At 39.2% G+C, this 14,186-nt stretch overlaps 1 protein-coding gene across 1 annotated transcript in view; it reads left to right on the forward strand.

Moving 5' to 3' along the window:
• The window catches only part of XPR1 (xenotropic and polytropic retrovirus receptor 1), a 144,694-nt gene that overhangs the window by 114,096 nt on the left and 16,412 nt on the right, over positions 1-14,186 (forward strand). The window contains exon 12 of the mRNA XM_084785911.1: positions 14,012-14,178. Within this exon, the coding sequence (XP_084642037.1) occupies positions 14,012-14,178 (167 nt within the window). The remainder of the gene's footprint in view (positions 1-14,011; positions 14,179-14,186) is intronic.

Raw genomic sequence — 14,186 nt, forward strand, 5'->3', positions numbered from 1 at the left:
TTTTCAGAGTTGGGGGTGAGATTGGCTACTAAAAATTTTGAAAGAGTTTGTTTCTAGAGTTCATTTTCATCAGTATTATTGGTGCCCAGATCTCGTCTGGATTTCTTTGTGCATTCTGAAAGGTGCTGAGCCTCCCAGTGAGGTTTCCTCGGCAGCAGGCAGTACCTTCGGAGCAGTGCCCGCTTCATTATTTTGAGGGGGCACACACAGTCCTGATGTGCTGCTTCTCTGGGGTACAGCCAGTTGCTACCCTCTTGCTGCCCTGAATAATAGGCTTCTAGTCCACATTTTAATCTTCTTATATTAAAATAGAAACAGTAATTGTGTTTTTTAATTCTCTAAGGAAATTTTTATTCCATTAACTTTAAAAGACATATGTTTTATTAAAAAAATTCATTTGTAAAATTGTTCTCATTTTGTCTTACTATTGAAAGTAGCTCAAAATAGTAGCCATTTTGGAAGTTAATATATTTCTATTGTAATTTCCTCACAGGGGAAAAACTGTTTTATGGTCTATCTAAACAAGATTGGCTAAAGACCTGTTGATAACAGAAAACCAAAAATAAGATCATTTTTTTCTAATTAGTAATTTAATAAATGTTCTTTGCCATTTTCTGCTGCCATTGTGCTGATTTTCAAATGGCTATAATTGTTTCTATATATAAGTCATTTATATGAAAATTGTTTTTATATAAATTGCTTTAAATATTAATTGTAGCTTTGAATAAAGTAAACCTTTACCTTTCTTGTCACTTTAAAGACTTTTTAAAAGTAACACACATACTGACACCTTAATGCCATTTTAGTTCTTTTCTCTTGTCACTTGGTTTTCATAATTGTCATTATATCTCATAAAAACAGCAGTTTTATATAAATTATGTTGCTTCAGCAATATGTATGCATAATAGTTTAAAATTTTTAAAGTGCTATAATATTTTATTGCTCAGAAGTCATAGGATTTTTGCTGCTTAAAGGACGCAAAGGTGAAAATTATTTGAATCAACTTACACAATAGTATCTGATTGGAGAGAATTTTCAGACTAGAGAAGAATTTAAAATTTTCATTTTAATCTATACATACAACTTTACATTGATCTGTTACTAACAAACAATGAATTTACTGCTTCTGTCCTATTTTGTCTGTGCTTAGCTCGCCCTGTCAGTTGGGAGTGGGTCTGTCCCATGTGTGTTCGTTCTGTAGCTCCACCTCATGGAGCAGCACTTACCAAGGGAGGCTCCTCACGTGGCGCTGAGGGGAGCAAGTCCTGTTACACACGTACATTTAAAGCTTCTTTCCTTGCTGTCTGCTGACTTCTTGTTAGCCAAAGGAAGCCACCCGGGGTAGGTCCAAAGGAAGCCCGTCCTGTCTAAGGCTAAGGCTAATAAGAAACCCAACATCACTGAGGCAAAGAATCTTCTTGCCTTAGAAATAAGAATGAGCTGAAGAGAGGCTGGAGAGATGGCTCAGTGGGTAAGAGCACTGACTGATCTTCCAGAGGTCCTGAGTTCAATTCCCAGCAACCACATGGTGGCTCACAACCATCTATAATATTACCCAATGCCTTCTTCTGGCATGTATATGCAGATAGAGCACTCATACATAAAATAAAATTTTAAAAGAATCTTTTAAAAAAACTTAAAAAAAAGAAGAATGAGCTGAAGGGAAGCAATATTTTTCAGCTGTAATCTCATCTACCATTATATGTAAAACAATTTAAATTGATTCCTTAATTGGCGGAGGACATAAACATAATTTTGCAAAAAGAAAAAGAAGGATGAACAATGTTTCAGTTCACTGATGGCAGAATAATGCAAATTAAAGTATTATTTGATGAGTGATGATGCTCATTTCGAGTAAAGGTATAAAATGGTGAATATTCACTCTCAAGCAATTGGTTATTTTGTTTAAGAGTCTTAAAAATATACCTTTTGGCCAGATGTAGTGGTGCATGCCTTTAATCCCAGCACCTGGGAGGCAGAGGCAGGCAGATCTCTGTGAGTTCGAGGCCAGCCCAGTGTACAGAGTGAGTTCCAGGATACCCAGGGCTTCAAGGAGAAACCCTGTCTCAAAAAACAAAATATGTGTTTTTTTGTTCTAGTAAATCCCTTTCCATAACTAAAATAAGTGGCGTACTTGGGAAAAACTAAGACATGTGCATGGCATTATATAGTAAAAAAAAAAAAAAAAAAGTAACATATTTACAATAGGCTTAGTAGCTGCAGTACATGAAACATTACTCAGTAGCTTACCAGAGGATAATGCCATCACCTACGAAAACTAGATAAAGAACAGTGAGTGGCAGTATCACAATCTAAAGTCAGGTGTGATGGCACACACTTGTAATCCCAGAGCTGAGCAGGTGGAAACAAGTGGATCAGTGGAACTTGTTGGTCAGCCAACCAGCCCTACTTGGCAATTTCCAGGCTTGGAGAGACCCTGTCCCGGGGGGGGGGGGGGGGGGAATAAAGATGGGTGAAAGATGGATGGTCCATGAACAATCACACTTAATGTTGTCCCCTAGCCTCCATGCACACAACTGAAACTCTAAACAATACTGATATTATCAAGTATGATATTTATGCAATACATCTATGGGCAAGACACTATTTTAAGCATTTAATATGTACTAATTAGCTTAGTCAGGGCAACCCTGGGTGTGAAAAGCAAAGCTAGGCAGTTCTTTAAGAGGGCATCTTGTTGAGGAATATTGCAGTTGACTAAAAGTGGGCATTATTTTTTTTGTGTTTGCAATCCACTTACAGCATGAACAAACAAATGCGGATATATAGCTTAGTAGTAGGGTAAGGCTAGGAAATTACTAAAAAGAAATATCCAGATTCCTACTGAAGGCAGACATAGGTGCCCTGATGCCTATTGGGTTTGCAGACTCTAAACTTACTTAGCAAGATGCTTGCTACAGCTAGGTGATATAGACTATAAAGCACAGATGCTAAGGCTAAGGCCTAGAGAGAGTAAAGACTCTTTAACTAGCCCGATCAACGAGAGAGCCTTTGATAGAGACAAACACTTGATCTTCATCTTACGGAGAAGGAAATTCAAACAGTGGTTAAGATATTTGTCAGAGTCCTCCACCTAGGAAGTAGAAGAACCTAGGATGTGAATATGCGTAACAGTGTGCCTCCACCATTAACCAGCACGGGGTGACCACGCTGGACTTCACAGCACACTTTGGGGTATTTTGTGTTATACCATCCTTCCTTCAAAGTTTGTAGAATGCCCTGTGCGCTACCCAGTGACACAGTGACACTGGGTAAACACAACAGAACCAGTCAGGTAAAGTGATGTGCTATCATTCATGTGACAAAGCTGTAGTTGAGAAATACAGTGAGCAAGAATAATGCAAGCTCTGTTTATTAAAAAAATACACCATATCTGGATTCTTTGTCTTAATCACCACACCCACAGAGCACTGAGCCAGGAGCTTGCCTGTCACCCTGACAGCATTAGCATTTTTTTCCCAAAAAGTGCGGGATCAGCTCAGATATGAAAATAAATTCCCCTCTTCCAGAAAAGAAAAGTTACCTATGAGTTAGAGGAAAACATAAACACGAATGCTGTTTCAAGTAGGAGGGAAATGATTTAGCATGCTTAATTTGCTTAGCATTGTGTTCTTTTTAAATTTTCATTTCATTATCATTGTTTGTGTGTGTAATAAGGGAGCATGTGCGTGCTGTTGTGTGCATGTCATAAGACAACTTTGTGGAGTATGCTTTCTCCTTCTACCTTTACGTGGGTTCTGGGCATCAAATTCAGGTGGTCAGGCTGTCATAACAAATGTTTTTGCCTACTGAGTCTTTCTGTTTTTGTTTTTCAAGACAAGGTTTCTCTATGTAGCTTTGGCTGTCCTGGACTCACTTTGTAGACTAGGCTGGCCTCGAACTTACAATAGATCTGCCTCCTGAGTGCTGGAATTACAGGTGTATGCCCTCGCTCCCTACGCTAACGAGTCATCTTACTGGCCAGAGAGAGCTCTGGGGGTTTTTTTGTTTGTTTGTTTGTTTGTTTTCTTTTTTGGGGGGGGGGTTGGTTTGGTTTGGTTTGGTTTTTCAAGACAGGGTTTCTCTGTGTAGCCTTGGATGTTCTAGACTCCCTTTGTAGACCAGGCTGGCCTCGAGCTCACAGAGATCCACCTGCCTCTGCCTCCCAATTGCTGGGATTAAAGGCGTGCACCACCACATCCGGCTTCTGTTGTTTCCTTTTATGGTCTTAAATATCAGGGGCTGGAGAGATGGCTTGACTGTTAAAAGCACTGGTCTTTTCCAGTAGACCCAGGTTTGATGCCCAGCATCTATATGGATCTGTACAAGTAGTCTGTAACTCAAGTTCCAAAGGATCCTATGTCCTAGGCTCCACGGCACCAGGCACACAGGTAGTACGCAGACATACATGCAGGCAAAACACCCACACACATAAAACAAAAGAAATGTGTGTGTTTGTGTGTATGTGTGTGTGTGTATGCATATTGGTGTGAAGGTATCAGATTCCCCTGGACCTGGAGTTGCAGACAGTTGTGAGCTGCCATGTGGGTACTGGGAATTGAACTCAAGTCTTCTGGAAGAGTAGCCAGTGCTCTTAACTGCTGAGCCATCTCTCCAGCCTCAATAAAATATGTCTTAAAGCAAATATCAGAAAAATTAGGGGAAAGTTGCTATTATGCTAATAAACAAAGACCTGTCACCTATATGCCTCTTAGAATGCACACGCATGCGCGCGCACTCACACACACGGACTACACCCAAAGTCTTGAGCATGCTAACACATACTTAGACTGAGCTGCAGCCTTGGCCTGTTCAGTGATACCTTGAATAAGGTACAGGATATGATTTCTATCAAAAATTTGAAGGAATGTTTGTTTAATATAGTAAAATGGTGCTTAAATTCCAGTTAATAGGAAAACATAAAAATCTTCTCATCACCCAAATATCTCATTGACACAGCATTTGCATTTGTGTCTTTCTACATATTTTTTAATGGTTTTGAATGAAACTCTAGAGCATATTCTCTTTAAAGGCAGAATTTCACCTGTTTACACAGGGAAAACAACACTTAGGAAATAAAGGAGGATATTAAAGCCACTCAACACATTTCACAACTGGTACAGAAAGACTAAACCGAAGAAAACTGAATTAAAAATCTAAATCTGTTGCGTGGCCCTCCCTGTCCTTGTCACTTACACACACACCATTCTGTTTCCACCATCAAGAGCTGTTGCGTGGCCCTCCCTGTCCTTGTCACTTACACACACCCCATTCTGTTTCCACCGTCAAGAGCTGTACAGCTGGTTGTGCTCGCACACACCAGTAATCATAGCACGTGGAAGCTGAGTCAGGAGGATTCTGAGTTTGAGGTTAGCCTGGTCTGCAGGGCGGCTATGCAACCCCTGTCTTAGAAAACAAACAAACAAACAACAACAAATTGTGTGTGTGTGTTCCCATTTGCACCCTTTCCATGTGTTTTAGTCTTAAGACTAACAACGTTTGCCTAGGCCTAAGTCTGAGGTTTTCTTTTTTACCTCTGGCTTATGTTTTTATGTGTCCTACTTTGATGTTTTGCAAGTTTATCTGTGGTCTGTTTTGACCTAACTTCTGTGTTTCAGTTATGAAGCAATCAAAGTTTATATGGCACTAGTATTTTTGTGGCACTAATGTTGTTGGGAAGGGCTGTCAGTGTCTGTTGAATGTCAGCTTTCACACCTCTGTCAAAATCAACTGGGCATTTTTGTGTGGGTCCATTCTGGGGCTCTTCTTTGTGTTTAGTGTTTGCCAGTGCTACACTGACTTGATTTCTGGAACTGCATACTAAATCTCAAAATTGGTAGACTGAGCTGGGCGCAGTTGGGCACACCTTTGATCCTAGCACTTGGGAGGCTAAGACAGGCAGATCTCTGTGAGTTGGAGGCCAACCTGGTCTATAAAAACGAGTCCAGGATAGCCAGGGCTACCCAGAGAAACCCTGTCTCGAAAAACAAAAAAGCAAACAAACAAAAAATTGTTTGGTAGACTGATTCCCCCTCCTTTACTATTCTTTTTCTAGGTTGTTTGTCTATTTTAATTCCTTTGCCTTTTGTTATTAATTTTAGAATTATGTTAAACCTGCTTATCAGTTTAAGAACATCTTGTCTGTGAACATACTATACCATATATTTATTTAGACATTCTTTTATTTCTTTCATCAAAATTCTGTAATTTTTACTTTATGATTGTGCATGCATATTTTATATGTGGAGAGGTTTTTTTTTTGGAGAGTTTGTAAATAATACCATGTTTTGGGAATTTTATTTTTTTTGACAGTTTTAAAATATTTAAACTCTTATGAGATAGCTGTAGCTTTACAGTAATGTTTTAAATAGATATATTTACTGTGGCTGGAGAGATGGCTTGGCAGCTAAGAACACTTGGTACTCTTTCCAAGTACCAGAGTTTACTTCCACCTGTAATTCCAGCTCCAGGGAATCTAGTGTCTATTTCTGACCTCCACAGGTGCCCACACACGTGTGACAGATACACACATACACATAAATAACTTTTTATATCTTAGTATATATTTATTATATATTCTAAAGTGTATACATACAATTTGTATATGTTGTACCCTTTACAGTTTTCTCCAACATTATAATTAGGATATTAGTACAGTCTAGATAGAAAATATGTTCATTTGCACAACTGTACCCTGTATTTTATAGCAGTGTATTTATCATAGAGATGTATAACAACACCTGGCAGTGTGATTTTAAAAAAACAAAGCAAACAAAAAACAACCAGGGTCTCTATATTGTCCTGGCTGTCCTGGAACTCACTCTGTAGACCAGGCTGGCCTCAAACTCACAGAGTTGCACCTGTCTCTGCCTCTCAAGTGCTAGGATTAAAGCCACTTCTGGCTCTGTTAGCTTCCCCCACCCTAACCATTAGGTAACCCTGTCACATCTCTAGTCCTTTTGACAGGTGTACCTTCTGTTTCCTCAGTTGTCGTACTGAAGTGGCTTATGAACTTAGCGCTGTGTTAGAGTGGTGAGAGTGGACGTGCTTGCTCTATTTTGAGAGCTCAGAAGACTGACATGACAGTCTTGCTAGCAGGAGGGGTCTTATTAGGAAGTCCTTTTCTATTGATCTTTTCTGAGAGTCCTTCACTAGGAACAGATGAAATTCATCAATGATTTATTTGTACATTACCTTGATTAATTTTTAAATATAGAATCAGCTTTATGTCCATGGAATAAATCCGCCTTAATCATGGTATAGAATTTGTCATATATTGTTGAGTTCAATTTCCTATTATTTTCTTAAAGATTTCTCCTCCATATGCATGAGAAATAATGGTCTGTGTTTTTCTTTTTTCATACAGCCCTTGATTTCATTCTTAGAGTAAAGCTGGCTTTGTAAAATTAATAGAAAAGTATTCTCTGCTTTCTGGAAGGAATTGTACAAAAATATGTGTTCTTTAAATATTTGGTAGTCCCCCCCCCCGTAAAACCATCTTGGAAGTCTCCATTGTTGCTGTTTTGGGGTTTTTTGTTTTTGAGGGGACAGGGATGTCTCTGTGTGGCTTAGGTCTCCCAAGTGCTGGGGTTCATGGCATTGTAGATATGCACACATGTCAGGAGTTGGTAAATTTACAAGTGTTGCGTGTTTAAGCTCAAGCCCAGTGTTACCCTCCTGGTTCTTACAGACCATTTTGCTGTCTTCCACTTTGAAACTGACAGGAATCATTTGCTGTCGACTCCTTTCTGTGTCTATTTCTCTAAAACAAAAGCTCCATGCAGCCAGTCAAGAAACAGGGTGTCTGCCCTGTGCTGTGCTGCCACTCTTCCTGTGTCAGCTCTGGGAGTCAGCCCTTGGCCCTCCCCACTAAACTCCACCCTTCCGTCATCCCATCAAGGTGCTCAGGAGACGCCCACCTTAAAAAAAACTTCCTGTATCTCACTAAACCATCCAACATTATTCCTGTTTCTCTTCTCAAAATAGTAGCATGTTTCTGCACTCCATCCCCATTGCCTTAGTCAGTCGCGTTGAGTAATTAAAGCATACTTGGGAACTGAAGCTGTCGCTCTTGATAGAGTCCCTCACACCCACAGGGGCAATCCCAGCACCCCAACAATGTTCAGGAATAAAACAGAGGGTGGCGCTTACTTAACAGACTGATGGCCTCTCAGCTGTGTGCATGAGTTACCTCAGCTATCTTTTCTTTTCTCTCTCTTCCTATCTTTCCCTTTCACCGTCTAGTTATCTTTCTGTCTCTCCTCTTTCTGTTCTATTCTTTTTCTTTTCCATGCCCACCTTCCCTCCCTAACTCTTCATTCCATCTTTAGTGCTGGGTTTAAATCTAGGATTTCATGTGCTGGACACTTATCTTTATACCCCAAGCCCCCAAATGTATCTACTCTAAAGTAAAATATTCCATAAGTGTAAAACACAAACTAGATGTTAAAGGCTTAGTACTAAAAAAAAGTATAAAATGCCTCAGTAATTTTATATTGACTAAAATATTTACTAAAATGTTTTTATATGATAGATTAAATAAGATATATTGTTTAAATTAACGTTGCCTGTTTCATTTTATTTTTCTTTTTAACATGGTGGCTAGAAAATGTAACACTGTGCCATAGCTTGAGTTTTTCATGTAAGTTATTTCCCCCCCCCCCCCCATCTCTCTCTCGAGTGCGTGTGTGTGTGTGCGCGCACAGTCCTCCTCTTGCCTGGGCACTGTGCTGCAACCCTGACTGAAGGCTCGCCTGCCATATCAGCCTCATCTGCTTTCATCGTGGTTCTCTTCACAGACTGCAATCATCCTGTTCATCTGTGCATATGATAATTACCTGCCCACACTAAACAGCAAGGCTCAACGAGGCAGGAAATTTGTCTGCCCTTCAGTAAAAAGATTCACTGCTGTGTAGCTAGCATCTAGGATACTATCTGCCTCACATTCGGCAGACGGTCGTGTCTTGAATCAGTGGTTTCCACTCACTGGAAGTGGTTTTCTCTGCACCCATAAGCCCCTTCACCTGAAGGCTCTTCGGGAGTCTGTTCAAGTAGCAGCTCCATCATGAAGCCGCTCCTGGCTGTTGCTTCTCCTAAACGCTGCTTTCTTTCTCCATGCACAGATCTCTGCTTGTACTTACAATTGTGTCTGTCTGCACCATCTCTCCTCTTTAGACGTAGCATTTACTTGTTCTTCAGCACATCCCTGATTCTCCTTTGAAGTTAATCTTCAAATAATGTAAGTTATAACCCTTTATTGAATAAAAGAATTCCTATATAATTTAATATTATAAAAACAACAGATCATTTATAAATATCACCATGATAACAAACTATTTTTTCTTTGCCTACTTTCTTCCCTTCTCCTTTTAAAGAAATTTGCAAGCTTCTGGCCTCCATGGGTACTGCGTGCATGTGGTATTCATACATAGTGCAGCAAGCATCGTACACTGAAAATAAAAATAAATTGTATAGAAATTTTACAAGTAAAACATGGATAAATATAAACACAAACACATATATACACACATATGCACATATATATTACTATAATTGTCACATATACAGCAGTAAAGCTAAATGAGTTCCCTCATTTGGAATAATCACCTTTGTCGTTTGCTGTAATCATCATTTTATATACAATAATAATTTGAAATAATATGTGTATAGTTGGTTTGTTTTGGGGTTGGGCATGGCTTTTTTGAGACCGACTCTCACTGTATAGCCCTGTCTTGCCTGGAAAAGACCAAGATCCGCCTACCTCTGCCTTCTGAGTACTTGGATTAAAGGTGTGTGACACCACTGCCTGGCTGGGTCATGCTTTGCTGTGAAGGTTGAATCCAGGTGTCACACATGCAGAGCATCACTCTGCCACAGAGCCACTCCATTAGCCTCTGTATATAGTTTTAAATTATTTTTTCTGCATTATCTTAGGTTTTGTTTTGTTTTGTTTTTTCCATTTTTCAAGACAGGGTTTCTCTGTGTTATCTTGGCAGTTCTAGGCTCGCTCTGTAGACTAGGGTGGCCTCAAACTCACAGCGATTCACCTGCCTCTGCCTCCCAAGTGCTGATATTAAAGGTGTGTGCCACCACGCCCATCTCTTAGAAATATTTTTAATGACACTCTTTAACTCCTAGAATTTCCCTGTCACTGTGAATGTGAGAGGGGCTCTGAGGTACAAAAGTTTTTCAAATAGGATTGCTATTTCTCTTTCCCTCTTTCCCTCTTAGGCTTAGTTAGTCCCATTTTTGTCTCAATGTGTGCGTACTGAGAATATTGTAGCCGAAATGTGTTGTGTGCACTCAGCCAAGCACACATCGTGGCTGTGTGCTGGGGAGGCGCAGCTGCTTGAAGTCATGCCCTCATGTCTGCTGGGCTGTGCCCACTGCCGCTACCTGTTGTGAGAGTGTCATGAAGCATGTGCCTGTCAAAACGCACACTGTAATGTCTTCTGAGGGCGTATGGCTTTTACGTTATTATATATTGCAGGTTATCTGTATATTTAGTGGTTTGATTTATGGACTATAAGAATAAATGTAGATTTTGTAGGTGCTAAGCTCAGGTATGATTCAGTTTACTCCAAGGTTTGGGCTTTGAAAACAATGCCCACTCTGTACACTGCTGTATTTTATTTTTATTTACTTTTAGGATAAAATGTGGTCATTATCAGAGCAGGTCCGTCTTCGAGTGAAAAGACTGTTCACTCCCTTCATGTGTGTCACTTTAACTACCCTTCCTGAGAGAGAGTGGTTGCTGTGTGGTGCTCTTGTTCCCTGCCTATCACTTCACCTTCCACTCCTCTCATGGCTGTGGCTGTGTAACTCTTAGGAAATTTATTTTTATTTCGAATTCAATAGCTGTCATTTCTACAAATTTATTCCATCTATTCCGCTTCTAATGTGACAGATGCGTAAGGGAGACTCTTCCGGTAGAATAGCAATGACTTGATTTTCTGTGAGTCTCACCATTGCTAAAGTGGACTAGCAGGGTAAGCCAAGAGAGAATAAGGGGTAATTGCTTGCCTGAAGTGATAACGTCTTCAGTATGTTCCCTGAAGAGTGAGGAAGGAGGAAGACTTAGGGGAAGCATTCTTTAATTAGGAAATGGGGAAGATAAAAAATGAGACCAAACTGTAGCACATGCACACCCCTAGAAGTCTTGGGGGTAAAATATCACTGACCCTGAAATATCCTGTAAGAATCTGTGTTTCTTTTAAAAGTCAGCAAGTCTACGTGTGTGTGTCTCCTAGAAGTTACATAGAATAAATGGACTTAGAAAGAGGGAGCTATTTGAACCATTGTACCATTTTAAAAGACCCGAGGAAAAAAGTCTAGAAATGCAGGAAAATTAGCACACTGTGTTTTGTTTCAGTATTAGTTTATTTTCTGCTGACAATAATTTGCATTTAATTATTTCTTCAGTAAGTAATAAAAAGCATTTCAGTCATAAGGCTTGTACTACCTACACTCATTTGATAAACACCAATTTGTGACCCCATGAATATATACCTGTGCAAATCCTCACTTACTAGCAAACCAATTAATAGATTATTATTGGAAAAGTTGAAGTAATATTTATAGAATACACAGCTTATCATAAACATTTTATTTTAAACATGGCTAGCATAATTTACCATCAAACTACTTGTCTTTTAATCTCTATGTTCATCTTATTTTTGAAATATAAAAAGTAGGTTCCATTCCATTCCTAAATTGGCTTTACTTTTACAAGCCTTGGTAGATGAATTGTCTGCATGTTTTAATGCATCTGTGAAGCATAATTGATAATTGATACTACTTAGCTGACCTCTGAACAGATCCAAATACACCTAGATAATTTATAATGTGTTAGGTACTTACAATTCATAGTCAGTGTTCTAATATAAATATTCAAACCAATATGCTTCTGAAGAAAACCTTTTTTTTTTTTTTTCCAGAGACAGATTTTCTCTGCAAAATAACTCTGCCTGTCCTCCTGTCCTAGACTTGCTTTGTAGACCAGGCTGGCCTCGAACTCTCAGAGATCTGCCTGCGCCTGCCTCCTGAGTGCTGAGACTAAGGGTGTGTGCTACCACGCCCAGCCTTGAAAAAGACTTTTATGACTATCATTTAAACCTGAAATTTAGTTTTTATCTAAGAAGAGCCTTTCTGCTCTTTTGGATAGATTCAGTCAGAGCCACTTGTCTTTCCCTCCTACTGACTGACTAAAAGGAAGCTAAAGAAATGATATGCTGCTGTGTATTGTCCAATAAGCCAGCTCTTGGGTGGGAGTGGAGACTGGGGACTCTGAGTTTAGTGTTTGCTGATTTCCGTGATATAAATACTTCTGTGAGACCCAGTTTTAGGCTGCTGACTGTTGAGTGTGGATTTGAAAAAAAGATGCATAGTAGACCAACATTGTACAGGGCTTCCATCACACAGATAGAATGTATACAGCCTTGGAAGGGTGTAGAAGAATAAAGTGTAACACCACGAAGATATGGTGGATTCTGAGTATCAACTCCTTTTAATATACCTAATTATAAATTTATATAACTTGCTGCTTAATAATGATTCTTTCAGCAAACAGTATGTATCTCACAAGCTGATTCATACTGAGTTGTTCTAAACCCGCAAGGTATCAGTTCTTTTATAACTATGCAATTTTGGTGTCCGTAAATGTCTGAGGATTTACTTTTCTAAAATAAAGTGCTTATCCTAAGGCCCAAGAAGGCATTCTGAAGTCAAGTCCCACATGTCTTTACCAAGTCATTTCAAGTCATTACGAGCTGTCTTACGTGCTGTATCTCCTGCCCTAGATGAGATGACTTTTAACTTTTTAAGCATAGCATACTTTCTCACTCCATGCCTTTCCAAAAGTGTCTTCAGCCTTGAATGACCTCACTTCATCCGCCTGGCTTTTACAATACTGTTTATTTCTTTTTCTAGAAATATCACAAATGCTACTGATGCTCATTTCCTTCTGTGGGAAACTCCCATTCTCCTTGATGTTTTTCAGTTCTTTGTACTTCATTTGAACTCAGATTTACTCTTATAGCAAATGTCTGTCGCTCCGTAGATTATTAATTACCTTTGGGGCATATTATATCGAACACATTAAGAACCTTAAGATGATTAATATATACTTGTTTATTTTAATAGAACAAATTGTGGTGAGTACATGATAACCATCTGAGAAACTGACCAAAATTTAAAAGATTTTGAATTTAGATCATGTGTGTCATTATCTTTCCTGATAACTCAGAACCAGATCCTCGGTTGTCTAGCTGTATCTTGAAACTGGAGAACATCATGGGAACTCTGGGAGTTACTGAAGGAGAGCAAAGGAGGCACTGAAGACCGAGAAGATTACATTGTACAACTATGCTACAAATCAGTTTTATTCTCAATGTGCTCATGGTGTTCTCAGAATAAAGCCAAGAGTACTGTTGGTAGCGTGAAGACAGATTAGGCCTTTGTATTAGTGATGTCTCTAAAAAAAGGCAAAAATAATCAGGCTCCGTTTTCATGAGCATAAAGGGTAAATGCCTCAAGGGTCTGTTGTGTTTTCAGGCATTTTCTCTGGAGCAATCTGATTGCCCTCATAGTAAGTGTTGACGGAATCAGATGTGTGAAGGAAATGCTCTGGAGTAAAAAACCCAAGAGTTCCTGGAGAAAAAGCTGCAGTCTTTGTGATGGTTCTTCCCGATCTCTTACCCTAAGCTGCCACCTAATGGCAAAAGTTTAAATGACAAGTTTATAACATCCAACATTGAAATGGAACAGATTTCGTTATAGATCTGCCCAAACTCCTGGTAAACATATAATTAGTTTATATTAGTCTATTAGTTCAATGATTTTTTGTGCCTAAAAGGAGTCATATTTATTACTAACCTTCATTAGACAATGATTCTTCTAAGAATGATTGCTTATGGAAGCACTATAAAGAATCTATCTTTAATTGTTCTTAGGAACTTCAGTTCAATCTGGTAAGTTTCTCTTTCCTTTTTGCTTTTTCCTTTTCTTTCTCCAGAACGAGGTCACTCTGACAGCAAGGTGTTCTTTTACCTATGGGTCGTCTTTTATGTCATCAGTTCCTGCTATACCCTCATTTGGGATCTCAAGATGGACTGGGGTCTCTTTGATAAGAATGCAGGAGAAAATACTTTCCTCCGGGAAGAAATTGTATACCCTCAAAAGGTATGTAT

Source organism: Acomys minous (assembly GCF_964271855.1).
Source record: "Acomys minous genome assembly, chromosome: 1".
Classification (NCBI taxonomy): Eukaryota; Metazoa; Chordata; class Mammalia; order Rodentia; family Muridae; genus Acomys; species Acomys minous.